The 16,854-nt window shown below is 58.0% G+C and overlaps 1 protein-coding gene across 3 annotated transcripts; it reads left to right on the top strand.

The window, feature by feature from the left end:
- Positions 1–1,145: 1,145 nt before the first annotated feature.
- On the top strand, positions 1,146–15,607 carry SLC25A29 (solute carrier family 25 member 29). Of its 3 annotated transcripts, none has more exons than XM_023205619.1 (4): positions 1,146–1,491; positions 7,643–7,686; positions 13,348–13,431; positions 13,693–15,607. In XM_023205619.1, the coding sequence occupies exons 1-4, from the start codon at positions 1,458–1,460 to the stop codon at positions 14,440–14,442; spliced, it is 912 nt and encodes a 303-aa protein (XP_023061387.1). In that variant the 5' UTR covers positions 1,146–1,457; the 3' UTR covers positions 14,443–15,607. The 3 variants fall into 3 exon arrangements, with proteins under 3 accessions (XP_023061387.1, XP_023061389.1, XP_023061388.1); XM_023205620.1 differs by lacking the exons at positions 1,146–1,491; positions 7,643–7,686 and adding exons at positions 11,056–11,125; positions 12,557–12,597; XM_023205621.1 differs by lacking the exons at positions 1,146–1,491; positions 7,643–7,686 and adding an exon at positions 10,133–11,125.
- The last annotated feature ends 1,247 nt before the right edge of the window (positions 15,608–16,854 follow it).

Below are 16,854 nucleotides of genomic sequence, written 5' to 3' on the forward strand. Positions count from 1 at the left end.
AGCCCCACAGCCAGCTCCTGCCCTTTTGGGTCTGGGCTTCTCCTGGGGCCCCCATACCACTGCTTTTCTGGCCCATGGGTCACTCGCCCCCATCCCCACACCTGCCTCCCTGAGGCACCCAAGTGGGTCAGAGAGGCTGGTGATATTCAAACCCAGGCCTCCAGACCCCTCGTTCAGGGCCCACCAGCCATCACCAGCCCTGGACTAGGAGTCAGCCGACCTAGGGTTTGGGTCTCTGCTTAACATTCTACTTAGACTCCAAAAGGAAACTAATATGAGTATTGGGGAGCCCTGCCCCTAGCTGCACTACTGACAACACCTACCTGTGTGTCCTGGTACCAAATACACAGAACCTTTCCGACCCGCCCCTCCAGGAGGTACATACCCACTGGAATTCGCATAAAAGAACCATGGGACCCTAAACCTGGAAACGTGGCACACAGTGTGGCCTTGCCTGCAGCCCTGTCCAGGAATCTCCCTCCCTCCACAACCTTCCGTGGCTCCCGCGACCCGCAGTCCACGGGAAGGAGCGGTCGCCCGAAGGCCTGGCTGCACCCTTTGCCCCACGGTCCCTTTCCCTTTTAAGGTTCCCGGCTCTCCGCCCAAATCCCAGCCTCAGGCCCCGCCGGAAGCGCCTGTGCGCGTCCGACCCTCAGAACGCGGCGGGTTCGGCCAGGAGGCCAGAAGCCCCGGAGGCCACCGCCGAGCGGGCGCGCAGGCGGGACGGGCGGAGGCTCCCCAGGGGCGATTCCCGCTCGCGGAGTTTCACAACTAGCGGCGACCCAGCCCGCGGGCCTCGGAGGGTCCAGGCTCTCCACTGCCTTTATCGCGGCAGTGTCCGCACGGCACAGGCGAGGGCGCTGAGGTTCTGCGGCGGCGCCGGACTCCGAACCCAGGGTCCGGTTCCCGGCCCGATCCCGGCCAGCACCGCCCCGCGCACTCCGGGGGGCTCCCCGGCCCAACCCCGCAGCCCTGCGCGTCCCCTCCCGCCGGACCAGCGCACCCATCGCGCTCTTTGTCTGAGGCGCCCCCGCGCCCCGCCCGCGCGCCCGCCACGTCCCCCGCGCCCCGCCCGCCCGCGCAGACCGGCCAATGAGGCGCGGCGGCGAAGCCCAGCGCTCGGGGCGTTGTCCGCGCCGCGCCCGCCCATTGGCTTCGCTCGGCGCCCCTGCCCGGGCCCTGCCGGCAGGAGTGAGGGGCGGGGCGCGCGGCCCGAGGTGAGGGACCGCCGGCCGGAGGGGATCCAGCGAGTCAGCCGCCGCCGAGGGACCAGTGCGGACCCCGCCGCTGCCGCCGTCCCCACCATCCCCGACCGCGCCCGCCCTGGCTCCGCGCCAGGAGGGGCGGCCAGGCCCAGCCTCGGCACCGTGAGCTCGGGGACCCCGACGGCGCCCAGCCCGGCAAGGGGCCTCAGGGGGAGTACGAGGAGGAAGGGCAGCCTCGCCGGGGACCCGGCCATGGCGCTGGACTTCCTGGCTGGATGCGCTGGGGGTAAGGAGACGGCGGGCCTGGCCGGGGCAAGGGGTCCGGGGAGGGAGGCCGGCCCACCAGCACGCCCTGGCCTCGCGCCTTCCCGCTGGCGGGGGTCGCCGCGTCTGCGAATGGGGACCACAGTGCTCTTGCCTCGGGCGGCTCTCGTGGGCGTAAATTGACTTCAGGCCCGGGCTATCCACGGTGGCAGGTGTCTTTATTCTCTCCGGGCACGCTCGGACGGGAGGTCTGGGACGCCGGGGCAGCACCGTGGCTGGGCGGAGGCCAGAACTGCCGGGAGGATGCCCCACTGCCCCCCGCGCCGAGGTCCCGGGCTCATCGCCCTCCCCTCCCCCATCCCCGTCCGGCGCGCACTGGGAACAGGGTCCCCTCCCCCGGCTGTATATTTGGGGGCTGACTCCACCCCGTCCCTCGCAACCGTCCAGCGGGGTTCGGGCTACCGGGCCGAACCCTTACTCGGCTGGCCTTGGAGGGCACTGAACCGCTCTGGCCAGACCCTAGGCGCCGAGTCACGCCTTGGAACGCCGCCCCTTCCAACGCGGTTTGGTGAGCTACTGGGGGCGGAAGGGGGATGGTAGGTGGGCCGGGCGAGCCGGTGTGGGGCACCTTCTCCGAGGCCCGGCCGCAGCCCTGGGGTTTCTCCCACGCCGTTGTCCCCGGGAGGGCGTGCAGTCCAGGCTCTCCCGTGCCCCAGCCCTAGGCGTCGGGCACGGTACTTCTCTCTTGGGCCTCTGGCTTCTCTGCTTTTACCCTGAGGGTTAATTTATTCACCAGGATTCATCGGGAGGCTAGGTTAGATATCGCGGGGGGGAAGGGTGGTTGGCGGCTGGAGTTACAGAGAGGACCGGCCGGTTGTCCTTGTTTGGTCCCACTTCTCTCCCCAGCACCTGCCCTTGTTCGCTCTTCATCTACTTGAATTTGGCTTGAATAAAGCCTCAGCTCCTGGCCAGCGCTGAGAGCCCTGGCGGGAGTGGCTAGCGTGGCCTTAAGTATTTAAACCTGTGGCGTCGGAGCCTGCTTCTTCTTGGGGGAGAGACTCGTTGAAAAGGGAATGTGTTGGGCAAGTGATGTGCGTTGAAGGGAGTTAGAACTTCCCGGTCGGTTACCCAGTCAGAAGCTGCGGGGCACAAAGCCCAGAGTTTGCTGTTAATCGCTGGGGAGTTTCTCCCTAGTGCCGGGTGCCCTGGAGACAGAGGGGGCGTGTCCTCTGCAGATTCCATTCTCACCTTCCCCTCCCGCTTCCCATCTCGCTATTTGCTCCACCCTTGCTCCCCACCCACTTCCAGCTCCAGTGGGTGGGGGATGAGGGTCTGTCCCCAGGCCAACACCTCCTTCCAGCCTTTGGGGAGTGGGGATTCTTTCCCCGGAGGGGCAGAGTTCCTCCTGCAGTTGCGCTACCGTCGGTGCTGCTCTCCTGGCAACACCCGGGTTTGGGGCAGGAACACTCCCTGAAGGCAGGCCTCTTGACCCCTCCAGGCACACCTGTGGTCTCCTCTGCCCTCCCTTGCCTGGCCTGCCCTTCCTCTGCGTCCTTGCCTGGAATGTCCTTCACTGTCCATCCTCATGGGCCCACCTGGGAGACATCATATCCATGACCCCTGCCCCAGGTTTGTGGGTGAGGTCAAGGACTGGCACTGTCTGGTGCTGTAGCACTGGGGCACAGGCCACCCCTCCGCCCCCAGGCCCTACTTTTCGTGCAGCCCCCAGGCACATAATGGCCACCCAGCTAAGGCTCTACAAGCGTAAGCCTGAGCCTCCCAGGTGGACAAGGACAGAAGTCACCTGGGGGCTCACTCCTGGTCTCATCGGAGAAACCTAGGCCCAGGGAGGTGGAGGGACTAGAGCAAAGTCACACCACGTGCTCGCCTGATGGCCAGGATGGGCCCTCAGGACAGTGAACTGACCGTGTCCCAGGCTCCAGGTCCCTGACAGCCTGCCCAGAGGCACCCCACCTTGGGACCTGCAGGCTCAGGGCAGATGATACCAGTGCTTCTCCTCCGTGGCTGGGGAGGGGGACTATCCACTCCCTACTATTACCCTAGTGTGGGTCACGTGTTTTAACTTCTCAGGGAGGCGGGGCCAGTTCCTTGACTGACAGCATCCTTGAGGCCTTGCATGGTGGAAGATTTGGAATGCGTCCCCCCTCTCCCCTGTTGGGGGATCAACCCAAATCTTGAGGCCACATAAACACTGGGCTCTGGATGGGGCATGGACAGAAGCAGGCACAGAGAGAAAAGCTCAGCCGGGGGTGGGAGAACCTGGGAACCCCGAGAAGGGAATATGCCTCCTCCCACCACCTCTGCTGCCAGCCATCCCCGGGACAGTGGTTCCTCCCCACCCGCCCCAGCCCTTGAGGACCATGGGGTGGGGATTGCCCCTGGAGCCAAGCTTAGGGAGGACAGCAGACAGTGGCTTTGGAGCTGGGAGACAGGGTTCTGCTTCTGGTGTGACTGGAGGCCTCCTCGTGCGCTCGGGAAGGTGGTGAGCAGGCTGGGCCGATGGAGGCCGGCCTCACAACCCACGCCGTTCCTGAGGATGGGTTCTTCTGGGTGAAGGAGACCAAGCCCCTTGCCGAAGGGTGCTGAAACAAGTCAGAAGAGAAAGTGGGAACCAGTGCCTGTCCTGGGAGACCTGAGTGGGGCCTCCCAACAGAGACAAGTGGGGTGACAAGTGGGGTAAGGGTCTTTCTGCTCTCTCCGTCCTTTGCCCTGTTGCTGTTGCTGTCACCTGGGCAGGTCTGGGGCCAGAGGCGTGACCATGCATCCACAGGAAGGGGACCCCACAGCTGGACCTAGCTTCAGGGGACATGGAGGGGCCTCGAGGTGCCCCCCGCTGGAAGGAGAATTAAAGTCCAGCAGCACATCCTGGGCAAGTGTTCAGTTTCCAAAACCCAGAGAAACCCAGATATGCCCAAGAAAAGAGGTTCTAGAACTAGGATTTTCAAATTTAGAAAATTAAAAAGCTGAAGTGGGAAAGGGGATGGATTTCCTGTTTCCAGGATACAAAGGCCTAGAAAACCAGAAACCCAGATGGAAGTCAGGAAAGAAAAGATAGGCTTGGTGGTTGCTTCATCCGCCTGTGAATGTTAGAGGCTCCAGAAGAAGAGGGAGCAGGTCTGGAGATGATGAATATGATGAATAAATAATAGTGGAAATTTTCCCTGATCAGAAGAGGGCATGAGTCTGCACAGTGAAAGTGTTGGTATTGTTCCAGGCAGGGTTACTTTAAAGAAGAAGACACACCTTTGGCATTTCCTGGTGACATTCTTGAAATCCACAGATAAAATCTCAGCGACCTCCCCACAGAATTGAAAAAAAAAACAAAAAAACAACACATTGGCAGCAGGTTTCTCATCTGTAGCATTGAAAGCCAGAGGACCAAGGCTGGCCTGGGCCCAGGATTCTCCACCAGAGTGTTCATACTGTTCCCCAATCAGATTAAGAAATAGATTTTGAGCCGGGCTCAGTGGCTTACGCCTGTAATCCCAGCAGTTTGGGAGGCTGAAACACAAAAATCACTTGAACCTGGGAGTTGGAGGTTTCAGTGAACTGAGACCGCACCATTGCATTCCAGCCTGGGTGACAGAGTGAGACTCTGTCTCAAAAAAAAAAAACAGAAAAAAAATAAAGGCTCTAATGAAATGGCAGTTGATGAGTAGAGACCCCAAGATGGAAGGAGAGGGAATTGTGAATTGAGTCTCGCGGTCTCTAGGAAAATGTCAGTGGAAGGTGGCAGGGATGGGAGCCTTCTTCGGGTAGCTCTTACTAGGGTAGGCGGGACAGAAGGAGGCAGACAGAGTCGTGGGGGAGGCGGTGCTTATCCTGTTTCTATATAATGATTAGAAGTATTAGAAACAGGAAGTAACCCTTTGCTGAAATTACAAATTAACAATTAGAAAGGGAATAAATAGCTGGGCGTGGTGGCTCACACCTGTAATCCCAGCACTTTGGGAGGCCAAGGCAGGTAGATCACTGAGGTCATGAGTTTTAGACCAGCCTGGCCAACATGGCAAAACCCCTTCTCCACTAAAAATACAAACATTAGCTGGGTGTGGTGGGGCAGACCTGTCCTCCCAGCTACTCGGGAGGCTGAGGTAGGCGAATCACTTGAACCTGGGAGGCAGAGGTTGCAGTCAGCCGAGATTGCGCCACTGCACTCCAGCCTGAGTGACGGAGCAAGACTCCATCTCAAAAAAAGAAAGGGAATGAATAGTAATTTTCCCAAACCATCAAAAATATGGAAAAAGGAGTAAAATAAACCATTCACATAAAATAAAGTGGCATAAAAATGTCAGATCCCTCAGTTGTTCCAGCAAAATCAGACTGCTTTAGACAAAATCCAGTTATAGTTGCTTACAAAAAACGTTTAAAACAAGATAGTAAGAAAAGGTTCAAAATTACACATTGGGCATGGTGACTCACGTCTGTAATCGCAGCACTTGGGGAGGCTTGAGTTGTCCTGAACCCAGGAGTTTTGAGTTTTCTTGAACCCAGCCTGGGCAGCATGGCAAGACCCATCTCTGCCAAAATTACAAAATTTAGCTGAGTGTGGTGGCTCATGCCTGTTGTCTCAGCTACTTGGGAGGCTTAGACGGGACGGTCGCTTGAGCCGAGGATGGAGGTTGCAGTGAGCCGAGATTATGCCACTGCACTCCAGTCTGGGTGACAGAGTGGGATCTTGTCTCAACAAAAACACCAAAATTACAAGTTGGACAAAATCATACCAGTCACATGTAACCAAAGAGAAAGCAGAACTGGCAAAGTTAAAGTTAATATCAAGTGGGTTTTAGGGTCCAAGGTTTTTTTTTTTTTTTTTTTTTTTTACACGGAGTCTCGCTCTGTGGGTCACCTAGGCTGGAGTGCAGTAGTGCCATCTCAGCTCACTGCAATCTCTGCCTCTTGTGTTGAAGCGATTCTCCCACCTCAGCCTCCTGAGCAGCTGGGATTACAGGCATCCGCCACCACACCCAGCTAATTTTTGTATTTTTAGTAGAGACGGGGTTTCACCATGTTGGCCAGTCTGGTTTTGAACTCCTGACCTCAAGTGATCTGTCTGCCTTGGCCTCCCAAAGTGCTGGGATTACAGGCATGAGTCACCACACCTGGCCAGATCCAAAATGTTAAAGGATGAAGAGGATGTTAGGTAAAGATACAAAGTTCAATTTGTAGAGATGCATGGTAACTTCCACAGGCATGAAGCGGAAAAGTGAGAATGGGTTGTAATGTTAGTTTGTTACCCAACAGATGCTAGCTGTTTTAATTACACAGAAACACTACTGTCAGTGAAGGGGGAGCTGGAACAGATGTCCAGGTGAAACTCCAGGGAGAGGAGCAAGGGAGTCAGAGTCAGTTCGCTGAGCCTGTTTCTCCTGTGAAATGGATAATGAGGTTGCCTTACGGTGGTGGCAAGACTCAGAGATGGTTGCCACCTACACAGTGTTTAGGACTCTTTGAGAAGTGTTTGTGAGCCGTTTTGGAGGGGTGAACCTTTGTCCTTCAAGAGGGGCTGGATTTTTGGCAGGACCTGAAATAATAACCAAGGATGACCGCACAGTCACAAGCTCAAGGTGGCTCCCACCCAGGGAAGGGGACGGGGGTGTCAGCCACTGCATCAGGACCTGAGGTCGTCACTCCCTGGGGGAGGGAGGTAAACCTTTACAGGTAAGGAAAGTGAGACCTAGAGACAGAGTCATCTGTGAGCACGCCAGGCTGATGCGTGGCAGGGGGAAAGTTCAAATCTGGGGAGGGTCTGACCCCAAAGTCCAGCATCCCTGGAGCGTCCTGCCCATGTCAGGTGTTTGGATTAATGGGACATCCCAGAAATAGTGTGTGCAGCCTCCCAGGGGACAGCTTCCCCTGTCAGGCACCCAGACCAGTCCGCCGTGGAGAGCAACAGCCTGCAGATGGGTCACCAGCGCTCAATGGGACAGATGCTGGCATGGCATTGGGATGTCACATGCATACCCCCCCACTGGACATGAGGATTCCAGGGGCTCACGGGATCTGCCTGCTGCACCCACAGGTGTGTGGGCAATGCCCCTTTCCCCTGCAGGAGCTCCTGCCAGTCCTCCTTGCCAGCACCGCCTCATGCCCAGTGCCCTGCACTGCATTTCTGAGGTATGTGGGTCACAAGTCCCCCTCTCCTCCTCCAGGTGTGGCAGGCGTGCTTGTGGGACACCCGTTTGACACAGTCAAGGTGAGTCTCATCGCTGCTTTTTTTTTCTCGGCGCGTACATTGGAAAGAGGCTCACAGGGCTGGGGTGGCTGGAATCCCGTTTCCATGGACAGCCCCAGGTGGGCAGCTGCTTTTACACGGCGCCGGGCTGAACCTTACTCGCTGCTTCGTCCTGGCATCTCCCAGCTGGGGCTGATCCACATTCTGGGTTCATGGCCAAGTTCATCCTGGGCTTGGCCAGCTGGGACCGAGGTGCTGAGGTTTCCTCCCACCCAGAGCAAGGGCACCCACATTGTTCCCATGTGGAACTCCCCCAAACACTTCCTTGAAAGAAAGAAAAGTTCAGAGAGAAAATACAAAAAAGCCAAAACTCGTACCTCCCATGAGCATGATCTTCACGGAGGGGTGATCATCCTCACGGAGAGTCCAGTGATAGCTTCCCACGTGCCAGAGGCGTGAGGAAGGGCTCTGTTAGCCAGTTCCGTGACAACACCCCACACCTCCATAAACCGCAGTTCCAGGTTCTCAGACCCCCCGGAACAGAAACCAAGGAAATCTATGTCCTCCAGCTGGAAATTCCCAAATAAATCCCCCACCCTCCACTTGTGGTTGGGCTGTATGTTCTGAAAGTAGCCCAGTGGGGCCCTTCCTCACCCTTTTCCCTGGGCCCCAGGGCAAGCTGTGAGTGGCGGGCACCAGACCAGCCTTGTGCTTGCCGGCAGCACTACACGTGGCCCCTCTTCCCGTGAGGGAAGGAAGGCAGGATGCGCATTCTGAGCTGGGTTTGCAGGAGACTTCCGGTCTCCTTTTCTAGTGAGCCCAGGTGTTTGTTGGCAGAGACAGTGACTGCTTACCATAGGGCTGGATTGCATCCAGCACAAGAGTGAGGGCCCAGCCTTATGCATTGGCTGTGACCTTAAAAAGTGCTGTCCCTGGGCCTTGTGCAGGTCCGGGCCCCTCTGCCAGCTGGTTTTCTGCATGACCTTGGGCAGGTCCCTGTATCTTTGGGCTCAAACGTTGTCATCGTGCCAGTGCTCAACAGCATGATTTATGCTGGATTAAATGCTAGCTCTGAAAAGCACAGCTCTTCCACCCCCTGTGGCCCATGTGTGGAGGAGGCTGAAGGGCCAGGCTTTCCTGGCAGGCAGCGGCCCCACGTTTCCTGCACCAGCCTGCCGGGAGTGAGGCTGTGCAGAGTCTGCCCACACAGCCCCGGGCCCCAGCCGTGCCCACGCGCTGCCTGGCCAAGCCCAGGGCAGCCTGGCAGTGTCCACGTCGCACTGTGTTTATATCTCGTCGTCACGTGTTGTGAACGCCTCTCGCATTCACTTCCTCTTTCCAGCTCCGCGGAGGCCTAGGCTCTCTGAGCTACGGATCGGCCAGACCTGCTGGGCTCCTGCCCAGCCCCCTCAGGCAGCCCCTGGCAGGCCGGGGAGCACTTTTGTCCTGGTGCTCCGCCGTCCTAAGCCACTGAGCCCGCAAGCAGCATCCCTGATGTGACTCAGGGACAGGAGTTTCTCCAGCCTGTGAAATTTTACTCCCCAGACCCTACTTCACTGTCTGGGGGGTGGTCTTTGAGAAGATCTATTTGTGGTCCTTTTTTTTTTTTTTTTTGCCACTGTGTCGCTCCAGCATCACATCTGGACATACCTACCTTAAAAAGCTGAACTTTTTTTTCTTTGAGACAGAGTCTGTGTCTGTCACTCAGGTTGGCATGCAGTGGTGCGACCTTGGCTCACTGCAACTTCCTCCTCCTGCGTTCAAGTGATTCTCCTGCCTCAGACCTCCCCAACCTCCCCACGTAGCTGGGATTACAGGCACGTGCCACCACGCCTGGCTACTGTTTGTTTTTTGTTTTTTTTTTTTGTTTTTTTTTTGAGACGGGGTCTTGCTCTGTCGCCCGGGCTGGAGTGCAGTGGCCGGATCTCAGCTCACTGCAAGCTCCGCCTCCCGGGTTCACGCCATTCTCCTGCCTCAGCCTCCGGAGTAGCTGGGACTACAGGCGCCGCCACCTCGCCCAGCTAGTTTTTTGTATTTTTTAGTAGAGACGGGGTTTCACCGTGTTAGCCAGGATGGTCTCGATCTCCTGACCTCGTGATCCGCCCGTCTCAGCCTCCCAAAGTGCTGGGATCTGTTTGTTTTTAGTTGAGGTCCAGCACATGTAGAAAGTGCACACATCCGGCCATGCGCAGTGGGTCACGCCTGTAATCCCAGCACTTCTGGAGGCCGAGGTGGGCGGATCACGAGGTCAGAAGATCAAGACCATCCTGGCTAACAGTGAAACCCTCCCTCTACTAAACATACAAAAAATTAGCTTGGCATGGTGGCGGGCACCTGTAGTCCAGCTACTCGGGAGGCTGAGGCAGGAGAATGGCATGAACCTGGGAGGCAGAGCTTGCAGTGAGCTGAGATCGCTCCACTGCACTCCAGCCTGGGTGACAGAACGAGACTCTGTCTCAAAAAAAAAAAGAAGTGCACACATCCTAGGTGTACAAGTCATCGCAAAGCACAGGCGTGGGGAGCCGCCACCTAGGAGAAACCGAACGTGGCCAGCCCTCTGGAAGTCTTCGCTCCTGCTCCTATCCACTCCTCCCACCCCTTCTTCTAAGGCTTCCACTGGCCTAACTTCCTCCTTTTTTTTTTAAGACACAGGTCTTGCTCTGTCACCCCAGGTGGAGTGCAGTAGCCCACTGTAGCTTTGATTTCCCAGGCTCAAGCAGTCCTCCCACCGCAGCCTCTCAAGTAGCTGAAACTACAGGCAGACACCACCATGTCTAGCTAATTTTTTTTAAAGTTATTAGTAGAGACAGGGTCTTGATACGTTGTCCAGCTGGTCTCAACTTCCGGGCTCAAGTGATCCTCCTGCCTTGGCCTCCCAAAATGCTGGGATGACAGGCCTGGCCCACTGTCCTCACTTCCAACACCACGGGCCCCTTTTGCCTGGTTTGAACTTAATATAATTGCAGCTGTACCCTAGAATCATCAGGGGCTACCTGAGTCCATGTCAGTCTGTACTGTCACATGGCCACAGACTATCTCACAGCTGGGACAGTCACAGTTTATTCCCCCAGACCCTTGGGACTGAAAGAATCCAAGATCTGGATCTCCTCTATAGCGCCCAGAACCACAGCCCCCGTCCTGAAGCACGTGGCCTTCACACGTGGTTCCGCACGAAGGGAATTTTCTGTCCTGCTTCCTTGGACACAACAATAATCAGGAAACAGTCACTTTGATCAGGGAGCGGCCATCTTGACCTGTGACGAGGGGGTGACCGGCTATCCCTGGGCAGGGGATGGGGAGGGTGGGGGGGGGCTGGCTGTGGGGCTCCGTGCCTGGATGTGATGTTGAAATTTTGTGTTGCTTTAACCGCCTTTACTTTCTGAGCTAGGGGCTGTCTCCATCCATAGCAAAAGTGTAACTTTGTTGTAGATGGGCGTAAGCCTCACCCTGGAGAGCGCTAGTAAGTACAGACCAGGTGAACCAGACCCCAGCCTGGACCCCACCCTGTCGTGCCCATCTCCCCAACTCCAGAGTTCCCTCCGTAGCAGGGGACAGGGAGGGCGTGAGACAAGCTTGGGCCCAGCACAGATCCTGGGGTGGGGGCTCGGGCTGGTCGAAAAAAAGCAGCCCCCTCTGGATTGGGGGTCCTCATGTGGGGGTCTCTCGGCCCTATGGGGAGCTGGGAGCTTCCTAAACTTGTGTCCAAATGACTAGTTTCCCAGGGGTGGGTCCATTCCCATCGGTCCTCAAAGGAGAGCCTGTCACCCTAAGATTTTCAGAGCCTGAGCTGTAGATGACAAGACTTGGGATGCTGGGCCACAGTTTCTCTCCCCCAGAGAGCGAGGGCTCGTCACAGACTGAGGGGTCAGAAACAAAGCAGGGAGAGACCTCTGCCCACATTGGGGGGAAAAGCTGAGTTGACCTGAGCCTGACGTTCCCGAGCGGCTGGACTTGGGCGTTCACCAGTGTATGTGACCTGCAAAGACTTCACAACACTACCCAGGTGGCACTGAGTATCCAACCTGGGAAGGGATAGCTCCACGTCACATCGGTTCTATTCACACAGCCCTCTTAGTCCCAGTGCTAGGCCTGCAGGTGGAACAGAGAGAGACCCCAGAACATTGAAGGGAAAGCAGTAAACCTCGCATCAAGGTGCTGGCCAAGAACTGGGCCTCCAGGGTGGGAGGGGTGCTTCGGGCCAATCTTAAAGCACTGGCTTCCAGCTGTTGAGGTCCTGGGCGTACTGAGATGGTACTTGTTTCCTAACAAAACATTTTTTGTAAGTGCATTCACCAATAGAGGGCCCACCTATTCTGGTGGAGAGAATTGGAAAAGGTTCCAGAATCTGGGCAGAAGCCTGGCTGCTCCCAGTGAGGGCTCTCCCTTGCCAGCACTCCCTCCCACCCTCACTCTGACCAACACAGCCACTCATGTCCCTGGAGAAGACAGCTTTGGCCAAGTTGTAAAACATCTCTGAGCCTCAGTCTTCCCGTCTTGGAAATGGGGGCAGTTGTCCCAATGCCAAGATAATTGAGTGTGAAGTCCTCCCCTGTCCCATGCTGCCTAGTACCGAAGGCACTTGCTTTGTGGCCCTGGCTGTAAGAATGATCATTTCTGAGTCAGACCTACGGAATCAGCCCCTGAGAATGTGACTTGACCTAGTTTACTCCCACCCCCCGCTCTGCAAGTCTGAGCCTCCTATCGAGCAGAGATAAGCTCATAGGCAACAAAGAGCGCTTTGACATGGAAGAGGTTCTGGGCCACTGGGCTTGGAGGCGGCGGGGCCTGAGCAGCGTCCCAGGCCCCAGCGCTGCTGACGTGGGTCCCCAAGGAGGTTGTTGGCTGTTCTCTTACCACTGCTCTGTTAACTCATAACTGCTGTTCTCACTAGAGGCTACTGGCAGACACCAGGCAAGAGCTCCTGGAGCCAAGGTCATTGCTTATATTATTTATTTATTTATTTAGCGTTGCTTTCTCAGCCAGGCTGGAGTACAGTGGCGTGACCTCACTACATCCTCTGCCTCCCCGGTTAAACAGTTCTCCCACCTGACCCTCCTGAGTAGCTGGGATTACAGGCGTGCGCCACCACGCTAGGCCAATTTTTTTTTACAGACATGGTTTCGCCATGTTGGCCAGGCTGGTCTCAAACTCCTGACCTCAAGTGATCCACCCACCTCGGCCACCCGAAGTGTTGGGATTACAGATGTAGCCACTGCACCCGGCCAGGCTCATCACTTTTTGCACCTGTTGCCTCGAAGCCAGTCTGACGGGACATTAGGGCAGGGGACCTTCAGCCTGGTCTGGGACATGGGCCGCCCACTCAGCAGTATGACAGGCATCACCTGGAGAACGGGCCGGTCTCAGGAGGTCGTTCATGCCCCACCGGCAGTGCACTGTGCAGCCATAGTGTAAACAAGAGGCTTAACCTCAACTGGTCTGAGATCTTGGGGACCCCCTACCCTGTCTCCAGCAGCCTGACCCTGTAGCTGTTTGCCCACCGGCACCCCATCCTGAAAAGGCATAGATACCCGGTCCACCCTGCCCTGGAATTACAGAAGTCTTAGACTGTGCCTGAGTGCCCAGCCTCCTTAGGAGACCCTCCCAGGCAGCCTGAGTGCCAGACCCGGGAGCTGGGTGCTCTGGCCCTGCCTGCCTGCCTCTCACTGGACCCTCTCCTTGCAGGTGCGGCTTCAGGTCCAGAGCGTGGAGAAGCCTCAGTACCGCGGGACGCTGCACTGCTTCAAGTCCATCATCAAGCAAGAGAGTGTAAGTGGCCTGGGCTGGTATGGCTCGGGAGGCACAGGATGGGGAACCAGCCTCCAGGCTGCCACCGCCCCAGACCAGAGAGTCAGGAAGGAAGGTGTCAGGATGGCCAGGAGGCCAATCAGGACCTAGGTTCCAACGAAATTCTGCTTGGTCCTCAGGAGCCCCTGAGGTGGGCTGGGGCTGCCATCCTCCGACCCCTCTCGGCGTGGAGGGCCCAGGAGGTGCGTGTTGCCGGCTCTGATGGCTTCTCTGCCCCCGCAGGTGCTGGGTCTGTACAAGGGCCTGGGCTCGCCGCTCATGGGGCTCACCTTCATCAACGCGCTGGTGTTTGGGGTACAGGGCAACACCCTCCGGGCCCTGGGGCACGACTCGCCTCTCAACCAGTTCCTGGCAGGCGCAGCGGCGGGCGCCATCCAGTGCGTCATCTGCTGCCCCATGGAGCTGGCCAAGACGCGGCTGCAGCTGCAGGATGCGGGCCCGGCACGCACCTACAAGGGCTCGCTGGACTGCCTCGTGCAGATCTACGGGCACGAGGGTCTGCGTGGCATCAACCGGGGCATGGTGTCCACGCTGCTGCGAGAGACGCCCAGCTTCGGCGTCTACTTCCTCACCTACGACGCGCTCACGCGGGCGCTGGGCTGTGAGCCGGGCGACCGCCTGCTGGTGCCCAAGCTGCTGCTGGCAGGTGGCACGTCGGGCATCATGTCCTGGCTCTCCACCTACCCTGTGGACGTGGTCAAGTCACGGCTGCAGGCCGACGGGCTGCGGGGAGCCCCGCGCTACCGCGGCATCCTGGACTGCGTGCGCCAGAGCTACCGAGCCGAGGGCTGGCGCGTCTTCACACGGGGACTGGCGTCCACGCTGCTGCGCGCCTTCCCCGTCAACGCCGCCACCTTCGCCACGGTCACCGTGGTGCTCACCTACGCGCGCGGCGAGGAGGCCCGGCCGGAGGGCGAGGCTGTGCCCGCCGCCCCTGCGGGGCCCGCTCTGGCGCAGCCCTCCAGCCTGTGAGGCTCACCCCGCCCTCCTTCCCTAGGCCCCTTCTCAGAAACCTGAGACATAAACTGGCCCCTGAGTCGATTGCGGTGCTCCTGCTCGGATGCCGGGAGCTGTGGACTCTCAGACCTGGGCTGAATTTTGCTGATCAGCTGGGTGGCTTTGGCCGAGAACTTCACTTGCCTCAGTATTCTCATCTGTGAAATAAGGACCCTCATACCCACATTGTAGAGTCACGAAGGTCAGAGATTATTCTGAGCGGCAGCCAGCACCTGGCCTGGCTGAGGCCACTGTACCATTCATTATCCTGGAAACTGAGGCAGACACTCCAGTCCCTTTCTGGGATCCTGGCCATGCCACTGTGCTCCTGCCCTGCAGGCTGGCTCCCAGGGGTCTCTGATGGCCCACCAAGGGGCTGCCCAGGGACCTGACTCCACATATTCTCCACCCGGGAGGCTGGTGGGCCACCTCTGGTCTGTGTTAGGGACAGAGGAAATCTTGGTGTGCCTCCTGGTGTCGCAGAACTGGATACTCTGCATACCCCAGCTTCTCCACATGCCACTGCTAGGGGTACCCCAGCTGCTGCCACTCCTGCTGGAGGGTGAACTGGGGACCCTCCACCCTCCGGGAAGCCATGGAGTCTGCTGGAGGCACCATATCAGCCAACGGGACTAGGGTGGGGAGCAGACAGACCAGTGGGTGGAGGTCGCGACAGCTCAAGTGTGATGCAGCTGTGGCAAGGAGAAATCCTTCCACCTCTGGGCCTCAGGCTGCCTGTACGTAAAATGGGGACATGGCCAGCTGATGGACAACTGAGTCTCTGGCCCACCCATCACCGCCAGCCAGGATCCCCCCAAGGTGTGCAGAGGGCTCAGCAGAGAACAATATGGGATCCCCCTCACCAGGGCTGGAACACCTCCAGCCACAAAGAAGCCAAAGGTCAGTTCCCTTGCTCCCCAGCAAACGGTGCCTCCTAGGCATTCTCAGAGCCAGGGCTTCATCCCTGTGAAGGCACAGGGTCCGCTAGTGGGCACAGGGGTGGCTAGCTGGGGCCTGGGGCAGAAGAAGGCCGTACCAGGCATCCTGGGGAATGTGCTAGTGAAGACGACACTGGGCTTTGCACAGCCTGGTGTCGCTGTACAGACACTGTCAAGCGAATAAAGTTTTCTTTGTTTTTTAAGTGGTGAGGCTGCCTTTGCATATGGTGGAGGAAAGGCCTTCATTCAACACCCTTGCCCTGGAGTCGAAGGGGCCAGCTCAGGGGTGTGTGTGCCCTCGGATCCTGACAGCGGCCTTGGCCATGTGACTTGGGCAGTTGCGGATACATCTGAGAACCTGTTTTCTCATCTGTAAGGCAAGCTAATGCAGGGCGTGAGGATTGGAATGTAAAGCTTATGAACACGCTGGTGCAGTCTGGCCATCCAGCAGAAGTGCCTCTGCTATCATCCCAGCAATGAGAGGCCTGTGGTGAGGGACACTGGTGGGCGGGGCAGCAGGGACGGGGGTGTCCCAAAAACAGCTTCCTGGAGGAGGGGAGGTCTGAGTGGAGCTGACTGTTTCAGCCACCTGGGCAACTTGGGCACAGCTGTACCTAACCTGACCTAGGAGGTCAGAGAGCGCTTCCTGGAGCTTTGCCAAAGGTGTGGTGTGGGGGTCTCAGTGCCCACTCACCTGCAGTTCTGTTCAGCCTCCTGGAGTTAGCCCTCAACATCCTGAGCCTCTGCAACCACCAGCCCTGGAGGCTCTCCCTCCCAACTGCTGAGCCAAGAAGCTCTGCCCACTGATAAGGGAGAGTCGGGGAGGGACCCCAGTTCCTGTGCCCGTTTAATCCTAGTGCCTTCCAGGGAGGCAGGAGGCTGCGAGGAAGCTGGCTGTTGACTCCCGGGGTCTCCTTGCCTCTCACTTCTCTTTACTCTGAAATAAACCAGGGGAAGCTCCCAGGAGTGAGGGACACACCCTGGCCGTGGGCACAGAGAGGGGCCCCTTGCCTGGCTCCCCCATGTCCAGTGTGGCAGCCCCTTTGCCTCTGTAGACCTGGGAGGCTGAATCTCTCAGGGCAGCTTTGGTCCGCCTGTGGCTGTGGCCCCACCACCCTGGATCTCTCCACACATCTGCACTCTCTGCACGGGCCCCAAGGTGACCCTTGTCAGGAACTGATTTGAGCACAAAGCTTTCTCCAGCCCTGCTCACCCTGGGCCTTCTCCACGACCCCTGCTGCTGCCTGCCCTCTGGGGACAGCACACAGCCAGCCAGCCATTCAGAAGTGAGGGGTGGTGCAGCAAGGAGCAAGGTGAAGGGCAGGGGGCTTCCAGCTGCCTCACACTTCCCAGTCCAGCCGCCTCACACGACCAACACATCTGCCAGGCAGGGAGCGGAGCTGCTGTTGTTTTTAATGAATTTATTTTACATTTTATTTTCTCCCTGATT

This window comes from Piliocolobus tephrosceles, chromosome 6, assembly GCF_002776525.5.
Source record: "Piliocolobus tephrosceles isolate RC106 chromosome 6, ASM277652v3, whole genome shotgun sequence".
In the NCBI taxonomy this organism is placed as follows: Eukaryota; Metazoa; Chordata; class Mammalia; order Primates; family Cercopithecidae; genus Piliocolobus; species Piliocolobus tephrosceles.